Source organism: Salvia splendens, chromosome 4, assembly GCF_004379255.2.
Source record: "Salvia splendens isolate huo1 chromosome 4, SspV2, whole genome shotgun sequence".
In the NCBI taxonomy this organism is placed as follows: Eukaryota; Viridiplantae; Streptophyta; class Magnoliopsida; order Lamiales; family Lamiaceae; genus Salvia; species Salvia splendens.
Window position 1 is genome coordinate 19,272,040 of NC_056035.1, and position 13,514 is coordinate 19,285,553.

At 36.7% G+C, this 13,514-nt stretch overlaps 1 protein-coding gene across 1 annotated transcript; it reads left to right on the forward strand.

Annotated features, from left to right (window-relative positions):
* The first annotated feature begins 1,219 nt into the window (after positions 1-1,219).
* Positions 1,220-3,804, forward strand: LOC121798326 (probable xyloglucan endotransglucosylase/hydrolase protein 32). Its single transcript, XM_042197266.1, has 4 exons — positions 1,220-1,619; positions 1,871-1,971; positions 2,155-2,372; positions 3,078-3,804. Exons 1-4 carry the CDS (start codon positions 1,412-1,414, stop codon positions 3,442-3,444), a joined length of 894 nt encoding a protein of 297 aa, XP_042053200.1. The 5' UTR covers positions 1,220-1,411; the 3' UTR covers positions 3,445-3,804.
* Positions 3,805-13,514: the final 9,710 nt, after the last annotated feature.

Genomic DNA, 13,514 nt, shown 5'->3' on the forward strand with positions numbered 1-13,514 from the left:
TGGCGTTGCCGGATTGGTAGGTGCTCGCGCGGCAGTGAGGTTTTCGTTGTACCGGTGAGCGACGCGCCACCAAAAGTGCTCGCCGGATTAGTTCGTGCCAACCACCGCATCTTCGGAGATTTCCAAGTACGCCTTGAACAATTTATCCATCTCCGCCGGAGTGTACGGTGTGCGGTTACCGCGAGTAGGAGGAGTCGGAGTTTGGGAGGGGGCGGTCGGCCTAGGCTCCGGTGTCCACCCGTATCGCCCTTCGGAGGCACCTTGATCGTCGATTAGGTATGACCGGTAGCCACCCGGAACGCCCGAACTTTGGGTTTGAGGAGGGGCCGAATATTCCATTTCTGGACTAGGAAACAGTTGTGAACAGAACCATTCGGCGTTCCAACCGTGAGAGGGCGGGTGATCATCACCTTGGTCGGACATTGTTATGTTGTAGGGTGGAAGAAAGATTGAGAATAGATATGAGAGAATGAAGATGAGAATGGATATGAGAGAATGAATATGAGAATTGTGTAGTTTGATGTGAATTTTTGGGTGTGAAAGTGGGGGTATTTATTGATGAAAGTGTGTATTTTTGGGGGGAAAAATAAAAAAAAAATAAAAAGTGGTAAAAAACGGTAATAAACGGATATATTTTTTTGGGAAGTGAATTTTTTTTTTAATTTTTAATCGGTTTTTTAATTAAAAACTGATTTTTAATAAAAAATATATATTCAAAGCCGTTCGCCACGTGTCCTGCTCGCTGGTACGGCGCTGCGGCAGCGAGCCTCGTCCTTGCCAGAGGCGCGAACGGACGCGGGGCCACAGTTGTGCATGCTCTTTTAACAACAAATTTGTGAGGGGAGGGGATCCTCTGCTGTGCTGAAAAGCACAGCAGCCCCTGCTGCCTCACACAAAACATTAAAATAATATATATTTATTTAATTAAATTTATTTTTATTTATTTGATTATTTTATTTTTTGGGTGAGGCAGCAAGGGCTGCAGTGCTTTTCGGCACAGCAGAGGATCCCCACCCATTTGTGAGTCGGTGGTAATAGAGTAGCAATGATGCTATCGATGAGAGGAGCAGTAAAAAAGGGCCGAAGCGAAACTCACCGTGTGCACTAGTAGTAGTACTACCCCAATCATAGAATAGGGGCTACAATTCTCCTATGTAGATCCACAAATAATTGGACATTTTGGCCTAGCTAAATTGCCTGAAAAATGTAAGTAATTCATCACCACAAAATTACACCTATGGCAAAGACTAGCAGTCTGAGTTACTCTGGCACCAAAACCCAAAATCACTGACTTCTCCATTTGGCCCTACCATTTTCCATTATTAATACACCATACTCCCTCCCCATCCCCACATTTATAACTCCAAACAATCAATTACCCTGCCATTGATTTGAATCATCTCCTATTGCCATGGCATCTCCATTTCTTCCACTTGCGCTCATCATCTCCCTCATTTCCACTCTTGCCAATGCAGCTCAATGGCCTCCCTCTCCGGGCTACTACCCTAGCTCCCGGTATCGCACCATGACCTTCTATCAAGGTTATAGGAATCTATGGGGCCCGGCTCACCAGAATGCGGACAATAACGGTGTCACCATTTGGCTCGATAGAAACTCGGGTTGGTTCCTTCAACTTCTTTTGTTTTACTTGCAATATATGCCAAGTGTTTGATAAGATAACACAAGATAATTAGAGTAAGATGGGCTTTAATATAAAAATGGGCTTTTAAGTGCCTAACAGGTGCCTCATCTTATACAAAACAGTCCAAACAAGCATTAATGTTATTGTCTCTGCTTCATGTAATGTACCAACTTATTTTAGTAAAGTAAAATCATTGTCTAATTCTTATTGGTTTTGGATGGTGCTTAGGAAGTGGGTTTAAGTCCGTCAAACCATTTCGTTCCGGTTACTTTGGAGCCTCCATTAAACTACAGCGTGGTTATACAGCCGGAGTTATTACAGCTTTCTACGTAAGATTTTGTGTTTTTTTTTAAAAAAAAAGGGAATGTATGACAGCATAAAACTTAAGTGGCATTGTAAATACCGAAACTACATTTAGTGAAACAAGTTAAATTCACCGAATTTAACTAGTAACTAATCTTGATTCCCTATTTTTATGAGGCTAAACCTTGATAATAACATGAATTATGCAGCTTTCCAACAGTGAAGCTCACCCGGGCTTCCACGATGAGGTGGACATCGAGTTTCTTGGGACAACATTTGGGAAGCCTTATACTCTTCAAACTAATGTCTATGTGAGAGGAAGTGGGGATGGAAGAATCGTTGGGAGAGAGATGAAATTTCATTTATGGTTCGATCCCACTCAAGATTTTCATCATTATGCCATCCTATGGACTCCTAAAGAAATCACGTAAGTATTTAAATATCGAAGTTGGTCACAACGAAGTAGTAAAAATTTAATGGCCCGGACATACTGACACTTATGTGTCCACTCAATTATAATTGCAGCAATATTCTATCTCTTCTTTTATATCTTTATTTCTACAATTATGATTGACTGAACACACTAGTACGAACCACTAGATTTTTCCTAACCATACTAATCTTGGGAGTGACCACATAAAAATTGGGAGTGTAATTTTCTACTCCCTTCGTCTCACAATAAGAATCCTATTTTGTTATTTCGGTTTGTTCCACATTAAGAGTCTTATTTCACTTTTTTACCATAAATGTTAAGTAGGCATCACATTTCACCAACTTATTCCACTCAAGTTTTATTATAAAATTAATATGTATAAGTGGAACCAACATTCATTCAACCTACTTTATTTACATTTCTTAAATTTTGTACCCAAACCAAATACGACTCTTAAGACGAGAGTGAGTATTTGCTATGATTGATTTATTGCCAACCTCACCTAGAACTTCCATTCAACAATAAATGCTAGCCCATAACAATATGAAAAACATCAAAAAAAGCTATCTACTATCACAAGATCCATGCGACATTCTTCAATAGCAATACTCCAAATCATTGTCCAGGTCCAATTGGCATTTACAATAACACAATATATAATAATGTAATCTACATTATTTGGTTGGAATGAAATTTCAGATTTTTTGTGGATGATGTACCAATAAGGAGGTATCCAAGAAAGAGTGCAACAACATTTCCACTAAGGCCAATGTGGGTTTATGGATCGATATGGGATGCATCATCTTGGGCCACAGAGAATGGAAAATACAAGGCCGATTACCGCTACCAGCCCTTTGTCGGAAGATTCACCAACTTCAAGGCCACCGGCTGCACCGCCTACTCCCCGCCCCGCTGCCGCCCTGTCTCCGGATTCCCGTACTGGTCGAGCCGTTTAACCGGGCAACAAGCCAGGGCTATGCAATGGGTGCAAAGTCACTATTTGGTATATGACTATTGCAAGGACTATAAAAGGGACCATTCCCTTACACCGGAGTGCTGGCGCTAATTATTTTGAATATTTATTATTAATCGCAATATTCTTAGAATAAAAAAAAAGTTTCTTGAGATGTGTTCCCCTCTTGCAAGTTTATAAGCGACTGCAAGAGTAGAAGCTGCATCCAAGCACCCCAAAAAGTGTAGAGGGAAAAACTATTGTACTACTAGTATTTAATTTGCTTGTGTATTTTTGATGATGTATTTGGTTCAAGGTATACATTGAATGAGAGCGGGTTAGAATGGAGATAATAAGAAATAAGTGATGTAAGTGGTACTATACTATAGTGCTGTGTTTTTTTAATACATCGAGATCTACCATATAGTATATTCACTTGTCAATTCTCAAATAAAGCAACTTTAAGTTTTTATCTTCGTGATGTGTCATTTTTTTCACATAAAATTAGATATTCTTTCTATTTTGGTTTGTCCTAATAATTCATTTATCTTTAATGAAGTGAGTCTCATTCTACTATTAATAATTTATTAACATTTTTCTTCTTTCTCATATTTTATCAATTGTATATTAAAATTTATGTCATTTTAAAAATATCTATTTTTATGATAGGGAAAGGATATATAAAAGTATAAAACATATTTATTGATGTGGTTGGAGAGTGATCAACGCAATTTGATCTACACCCTGATGCTGCCGCAACAACCAACACCATCACTAAATTTCAGGTCTCTGAATTAATAACACCAAGGTTTTGTGGTAAAAAAATGCATGTAATTGGTATTCTCACTCATGTAATTAGAGTGAGGTGCACTGGCAAATGGCAGCGGTCCATAGGACCCCCAACAATTAGAAGAACGGCTATATATTACGGAGTCTCTCTGTTCTTCATTAATTGACGCTGTTTAACTTAGCACGAATTTTACGAAATATAGCGTGAGTGAAAAAAGTTAGTAAAATTTGTATCTTGCTTTTATATAATAATTTTATAGAATAAAATGAGTTAATGGAATGTGTGGTTCATCACCAACAGTAGTAAAAAATAAGAGTGTCAATTAATTAAGAGCGAATAAAAAAGGAAATTGGTGCCAATTAATGGGAGATGAAGAGAATATATTAGAGGTATGCCAGAGAAGTTCATTAGCATAGCTGTTTTAATTGTCAACGACTAGTTTAAAATACTTGAAACGTTTGAGCTGCAATCGTGTGACCAAAGATGAGAATGGAACTTCGTGAAAGAGAGATCTTATTCACTTAATCGAACTCAAGAGATGGCATACATGAAACCGAAAATCTAATGAAAAACTGACTAACAAAAAAGGTTTTAAACTCAATTAACAAAGCTAACACCTAGGTGATAAGCTTGGATTTTGCACGTGTTTAGAGTTAGGAATTGCATAATTTTTATGTATATTTTTTCGTTAAAAGGGCATTAATATATTATATTCACTATATTATGTTATTTTGACCATTTTGTGTGAGATATGTAAGAAAACACGTGAAACAAGCCAAAAACACCACGGTGGACAAGTGAAGGAAGTCAGAATGTCAAAAGTAATCCAACCGCCATTCTCTTTATCTTCTAAAAATCCTCGTGTGTGTTCCTTGTACATGTTAATCGAAGTTCGATAAAGTATGTTATGGCCATTTTATGAAAACTGCACATGAGCTGCGCAGTTCCAGCGACTCGCCGAAAAGTGCACTTTTCCAGAAACTAGTCACCGACCCGCTGGAACATACACAGACAAATTCGACTCTGTTTCGAATTTCTATCTATTTAATGGCCTCAAACACGACTCCAAACACATCTATTCACGCTCAAAACACTGAAAATCTGTCCTAGAGCAAGAGGAAGACTTCCTTATGACTTATATCATCGATTTGAAGACTTTCATCCGTCCAGCTCTTCTCCGTGACATCCATTTCTCCTAGTTGCTCATGTTTTTATTGTTTTCTACCAAATATACTTTGCTAGAATTCCTATGAACATAAGTAGCTAAATACTTCCGCATGGTTTTAAAATCATACTCCCTCCAATCATGAATAAAGGATACTCCTTCCGTCCCCAATAATTTGTTAACATATGACTCGAAAACGGGTTTTAAGATATGTAATAGAAAGTGAGTTAAAACAGTTAGTGGAATGTGGGTCATACTTTTATATATTAGCTTTATAATAAAATATTAGTGAGAATGAATTAGTAGAATATGAGGTCAACTGTCAAAATAGTAAAAGTGAAAGGTGACAAATTTTTCGGGATGAATATAAATAGAAACAAGTGACAAATTTTTAGGGACGTGAAGAGTAGTTTACGTTTTACCTCACCAAGAGTTTTAAAAAATTATTTGACCTTATAAATAAATGAGTGAAAAAGTTATTCAAATGCAGATCCTATTTTTATATATACTTCCTCTATCCGCGATTTATATTTTCATTTTGCCATTTCGGATAAATGAATCCATATAAAAGTGGGGCCTACATTCCAGTAACTCATTTTCATTTTTTTCTTTACAACGTTAAACAATTTGTTAAAACTCGTGTACAGTCAGGAGATTATAAATGGCGGACGGAAGGAGTATTAATTTATACTCCCCACAGCTCCACTGGTCTGCCAACGGCCACCTTCACTTTTGTGTTTTCTTTGAAAATATGAGTATTTTGTAATTGGGCTTAAATTTTCCTTTATATTTTTAAAATTATGGCCCAATAGCCATCCTACCAACTTGATATGAGTTTTAGGTGTAGGTTGTATGAATTATGATTAATATTTGTGTATCATTGATTTGTTTATATAACTATATTAAAATTTCTAAAAACTATATAAGTTGTACTCATTAACTTTTTTCATTTATAATTACTGTATATAATATTTATGTTGTTACTAAAGTTCTAATAAAAAAGTAATACAAGTAATTAAGGGGGAGTTAAGAATGTTAAAAAATTGAACACGCTTTCAGAAACTAGATTATTATTATAGTCATATTCATGGGGGGTTCAATATCAGTATGGCCAGAAAAATGTTTTTTTTAATTTGTAGCCATATTTTTTCATACGGATTTAACATTTTATGCAAATTCTGATCCTCAAAAACTAATAAGAAAATAATATTCGATCCTTCAATATTTACTTTTGTAATTTTGTTTAATACACAAATGTAAATGTAACTTACATGGTTATCATTATACAAAGTTAATAGTATTAAATTTTTGATGGTATTGATTGTACATTTTTGAGAAATAATTATTTAAATATCTCTTAGATTTATAGTATAGTTCGATCCGACGATGATTATTGGACCCGTCGTTATTTTGTAACCACGTATCTCAAAATAACCATTCTTATTAAATAAGTTTGTGGCCAAACTTTTCATTTAGACATCTCTCGCAAACCTTATTGCAGCTTCCGAATGATCTGATTGAGGTCCGTGCATATTCACAAAATCAGGTTTAGTGCATAAACGTGAATAGTGTTAAAATGACAATACCATTTAAGATGACATTGTACCACTAAGGACGGCCGTTAGATTTAGGAGCAGATTCAACCTTAGCCTGCCACATGGTGACGTGACAGACTTGCTTGCTTATGTGTCGTAGATTGCTTGATTATATTTGATTTCGTGTCGCAGATTGCTTGAAACCATATTCCGGGTTGCTTGCCTATGTATCGCATAATGTTTGTCTATGTATCGTAGATTGCTTGCCCAAATTGTCATTTTAACTATGGTGTCACCATAGTGCTTTGATTTCGTAACTCATACTGCTTGGAACCATATATCGAATTGTTTGCCTATGTATCACATATTTCACGTTGTCACTTTAAGAGTGGTGTCACTCTGGTGTTAAAACTTAAAGGTTTGCCTATGTACTCCCTTCGTCCCATAATAGATAGCACACTTGAGAAATGACACGAGATTTTAGGAGATGTTGTTTTTGTGTGTTGAGTGGAGAAAGAAAAAATAGTATATTTATATTAATGTGAGAGTGATTTTTTTTCAAAAATGGAAATGTAACATCAGTGCTATGGAACAGATGGAGTACTGGTTTTTAATATAGATAAAGATAACGAAAATAATCACTTGGAGCAGTTAAAGCCATAAAAATTGAAGTATGAATTTAATTGCTTATATCTCCATAATAAGATATGGATGCCCTTACAAAATAATTTATGCCTCAATACAACAGTGAGTGCTTATCATACACACACCACATTACACGTGTTTCCAATAATTTTGCAAGGTGTGTCACACTTAGAGTGTCCACAGTAGAGTGGAACAATCATACCACAGAAGGCACAGTCACAAAAACTTGTCCAGCTCAATAACAGTCACGTCACAACCACGCCACAACTACAAATCACATTATTTTATCAATTGTTGGTATATTTTAATTAGACCGGAACAAAATTAATTGGACAAAAATAAATAGAATGGAATGGAATGAAAATAAATAAATTGGGAATAGATATTTTATAGATAAAAATTTTAAAAATAAAAATAAAAAATATCTGGCGGACACCATTGCGGCTTTCTCCGCCGTGCAATAGGTGGTGCAGCTCCACCGCCACCGCCCCGTCCACGCCGCAAATGTGGCTGCGCCCTCCCCACTACGGCTCACCCTTGTCCAGTAATAGATCGCCGCGGCAGTCCTATTGTGGACCCTCTTATATCAGACATGCCTAAATTATTTTTACAATAATCATGCTTTTAAGTATATTCTTGTATTTTTCTGGCATATGATATAATCCTTCCACAATATTTAAATAGAATCTTTCTTTTTCGGCATAAAGTTTTATATAATATTATTTTTAATATTAAATAAAAAAGAGAATAAAATAAAATAAAAAATTTAAAAGTATGGATGCTAATATTTCTTCTTTTTAGTTTAAATAAGCCATCCTTAAAAAAATATGACATTTTAAATGAGAAGAGGAGAGTATGGTAATTTACTAAGTATCTAACAACCGTTGAGTTTGAGTAGCAAACACTCTCCTGTCTCTGGGAATTATTTGTTGGATCCATAGTATTTTATTTTTCTAATAGTTGAGTGTAGATTATGCGATCATTTCTAATGGTTGCCAAATAATATCATTTACAATTAGTAGCTTCTGAGATTATTTGATATTGCTTGTGAAATCTAGCTAACCATACTAATTTAAGATCCATTGAAAATTTCAAAAACAGTTTACTGGGTGGTAATATAAAACTTTGCACCTAAAAATAAAATTTAAATTAAACTACCGCATGTTTTACAAACGAGACACTAAAGTCTAATATAACGACTCCGGTCTAATACTTTATCCTTCATACAAAAGATGATCCATTTGTTTAAGTTTGTCTCACTAATGATGATTCATTATCAAAAATATAAATCCTTTTATTTCTATTTTATTCACACTCTCTTACTTTAATTTTTCACTTTATATAAAAAATAAAATTGCATAAAATTTTATGCTGCCTAAGAAATGAATCATCTTTTTTGGGGACAGATAATGAAGTTAGAGAATTAATACACAATTCCAACTAGATATTAAAATAATTGCGTTGGAAGACATCGGATGCTTAGGGCATCAGCAACGCGTCTCGTTGCTGTATCTATCTCGTCTCGGAGATACGAGACGGCAGGGATACGTCTCGGTCTCGTCTCGGCGGGTGTCTCGTCCTGGAGGGACGATTGGCGGGACAGCTCGCCACGCGCCAGCGCCACGTGGCGCGCGCTGGCGCTAGGCGTGAGGCCCACTCGCCGGCCCGCGAGTGGGCGTCGTCACGCTAACGCAATAAATCATTTAAAAAAAATCGATTTTAATTAAAAAAATTTTTATAACAGTAATGTTACCGTATTTTACCGTTCAACTGTATTTTTTTTTTCTTTTTTACTCTATAAATACTCATCTTTCATCCTCATTATACACAAAAACACACATCTATTCTTCTCAAATCATCTCTCTTTCCTCTCCAATTTTCATCTCACCTCTCTAATTTTCATCTAAAAATGTCCGGCGACGGAAACGAGGGCGGCTCCGGCGGATATGACTTGAACACGTTTGGCGACTCGGGGGCATGTACAATGTCTTGGGTGCTGCCGATTCCGGTTTGTCGACGTCCGGCACCCAAGGCTCGTCGACGCCGGCGGCGTACCAACCACCCTATTTTGATGTGGATGCATACTCTCGTCTCTCCGCCCCGAGGTATGGGCAATCGCAGGGATTATCCCAAATTAGGGGGATTTTCCGGATGAACACAATCCGGAAGGAAGACGAGGCGGTGGAAGCTCCAGGGGTCGCGCATTCGACGCCGTGGAGGAAGAGGAGGAGGCGGCCGAGGAGGAGGAGGATATAGGCCGTCATCCATACAGCCGCAAGGACACGATGACTTTGTTCAAGGCTTGGGTCAGCGTCTCGTACGATCCCATCGTCGGAAATCAACAAACCCGCAAGTGTTTTTAGGAAAAAGGTCACCGACACCTACAACGAGAACAAGCCGTCTCGGTCCTGCCGCCGCACCATGAAGATGTTCCGTAGTCATTTTGACCGAGTCGACAGAGATGTTAAAAAATTTTGCGGCATCTACAAGAATGAAGCGGCTCAATACCAAAGCGGAGCCAGTAGAGCCGACATTATGAGAGCGGCTATGCAAGTCTTTTTTTTATGACAACGGCAAAGAATTTAAACATGTCGATGTTTGAGAGGCCGTCAAAGACGTTGAAAGGTGGGCCGGCGGTGTCCAGTCCAGCACGAGCTCGAGCTCGAAACGCACGAAGCACACGGCGGGTGGCCAATACTTGTTTAGTGAGGGCGGGTCAGGCAACGCCTGACAAGAGCTTGAGGGAACGACCACCGATGCAGGGGGCTCCTCTCGTGGGCATCGTCGGCCGCAAGGGACCAAGGCGGTGAAGGCGACTAGAGGGAGGAGGGGCCGAGGCAAATCAAGCCAGGCGGGTTCGGTCTCGGGCTCGAACACCCTATTGTCCATGTACTTGACCGCCACGATGGCTGACGCTCCCGCATGACGCCTCCCCAATATCAAGCCCATCTTGCCGGAATTGAGTATATGGCAAGATAAATTGGTATTCCGCCTCCAGGTAGCTTGAGTGCACCGCCACCTCCTTCGGGGATGATTCGCCGACGGAGTAGTTCTACTCAATTTCTATAAAATTGTATTTTAAATTATTTTTATTTTTTTAGGATTTTAATTATGTGTTTTTTTTTATTTTTTTGAATTTTAAGTTGTAATTTTATTTTATTTTATGATATTAATTGAATTTGTTGAAAATGAAACTGAATGGATAGTTAAGGGATGTGATGGTTAAAAGATCGAGGGTTGCAGGTGCTGTCTCTTAGTTAAGAGATGAGATGAAAAGTACAGTGGGACCCATGAACAGTAAAAAGATGATACGGTTAAGTAACGGATAAGAGATAGCGTTATGGATGACCTTATTATTGTATTATTTGGAAGATGAGTGCAGAAAATAAAAAAGTGATGGCTACTTACCACAATATTAAATAATCATTGGCTGCCGTCTCTAAGTTGAATATTCCTATACATTCTAATTCACAAACTCTATCCAAACAACTAGATTCTGTCCTACTCCAATATCCAACTAATTAAAGTAGTACTATTAGTAGCACTTTAGGGTTGGACATAGGGTAGTGTTTTGTGACTGCTAGCATTATATTATTTATATTAATATTAGCGTCAACATGCCAAACTTTAGAACAAATTGTTTTTCAAATGGAACTTTACATCAATGTTCTAAATTGTTTTTCAAATGGAACTTTACATCAATTATGTATAGACATGCATTTATTCATTTTCAATATGTAAATATTGTTAAAAAACAAAGGCAAAACATATCCTTAAGTCATTTTACTTTGGTTGTTTATTTCACTAGATCCTTATACAATTTTTCCGTTTTATTAAGTCCTTGTACTTTTTATATTCGATATATTTCAATCATTATTTAACGGAACCGTTAACTTTTTCCGTTATAAAATAACACATAAGTTAATTATTTAAATATATTTCAATCCTTATTTAACGGAACATGTTATGTTCATATTTTCCAACTAGGATATTAGGTGAAATATATTTAAATAATTAACCTATGATGTGTTACTTTATAACGGAAAAGTTAACGGTTCCGTTAAATAAAGATTGGAATATATCGAATATAAAAGTACAAGGACTTACTAAAACGAAAAAATTGTATTTGGACCTAGAGAAATAAACAATCAAAGTATAAGGACTTAAGGATGCGTTTTGCCAAAAACAAGATACTTGTAGTTCATTGAATTTTGTGATTTAACGGTTAAATTAGTGACATGTCTCATCTAATAATGTAAATTATTAATTTAATAATAAAACTTAGCTTATAATAACATTTTAGTCTAATAATATATCTGGGCTAATAATATAACGTCTTTGTCTAATAATGAAGGTTTTCACAACCATCCAATCAAAGAATCCAAGAACTGTGATTTGTTTGACGCTTAACACTAAAGAGGTGTGAAGACCTTAATACATGAACATATGCAGTTATAGTGAAGATGCAATTATTTTGATGGATAAAAAACAGGCGTACCGGTACTTAAACTTTATAGTACATATAATATACGATGGACACGTATTTGGTGGATGATGATTTTATAATTATATATAAAGTTAATTTACTTAAAAAGTAACTAAATAATAAAAGGATTCGACCTAATAAGGCCGCCAATTAATTGCATGCCTATGTGCGTATATACAATTTCACATGATCACATCTATTTGTTAATGTACTACATATTGTGTATTTACGCGATAAAAACAAATAAAAGAGATTGAAGTCAATTTTACTGGAAAGGAGCTTTGATTTATGTTCAACCTATCTTTTAATTCTTTTAAGATGATTTTAGAATAAGAACCCTTTAAAACATGATGGAGCCAATTTAAAATTGCAAATGTATAAAAGTTCTTGATAAGCAGATGAGATATTGATCAGATTCCATTGCTTATTTGTAGAACACTGATGCTACTTTCTCCGTCCACGATTAAATGTTCTATTTAACTAGCATAAATTAGCATCTTTCTCCGTCCACAATTAAATGTTCTATTTAACTAGCATGAATTTAAAAAATATTTGACTTTGTAAATTAAAGTGAATATAAAAAGTCAGTGGAATATGAGACCTACTATTATATATTGGTTTATAATATTATGTGAGCGGAATGAGTTAGTGGAACATATGGTCTCCTTATTAAATATAGAAAAATAAAATGAAATATTTATTAACTGCTTGACAATAAAAATAAAATAAAATGAGATATTTAGTGAAGGAGGAAGGGAGTAGTAAATATTCAATTAGGAAAGTAAGGTTTATATTAATGCGGTATTGTCAGAGGTTAGATTGGGTTTTGGGAGTATAACAGACAGACGTAAACTATCAATTGAATTAAATTAAATTAAATTCTCACCATTTCCAATTAATAAAAAAATAGAGAGAAGAACACAAGTAGTGAATGGACCAGGACCAGCGCATCAGTCACGTGCGTTAGCAAAATCCAGAAAATGGGATAAAGCACTCACCACTCGTACAACTAGTGTCATTGCCGTCATCTCGGTGGACGATATATTGAATCAGCTGATTTCTTTTCACATGTAGATACATAATTAAACTACTAAAAATGAAAATTACATAATTAAAATCCTAAAAATGAAAATTACATAATTAAACTACTAAAAAATAAAAATTACATAATTTAAGCATAAATCCGGGGAAGACTAGTCATCATCCGGCAATACCCCCAACATTCTTTGGAGACCCCGTATCATCGCCACATGCCATCAAAGTTGCTCAGGGGTCATATTTGACCTATCGGCCAAATTGAGTTGGGCCAAAACCCCCCCACAACGAGTTGGTGGGGGGTTGAGGTGGCACATAGGGAGCGGGGGAGGGAGCGGGGGAGGGATCGGGGGCGGATGGAGTCGCGGAGCGACAGCAGTTGGTCGCCGCCTTCTTCCTTCCTTGCGGTCGGCGCTGGGAACCGCTCGGGCCGGCTTCGGGCTACTCAAGTTGGCTAGCTATGTCTTCGGAGCCGGCGTCGGATAAGGATACCGACCTTGACCGTTTGGAGGAACCGCTAGAGGTGGA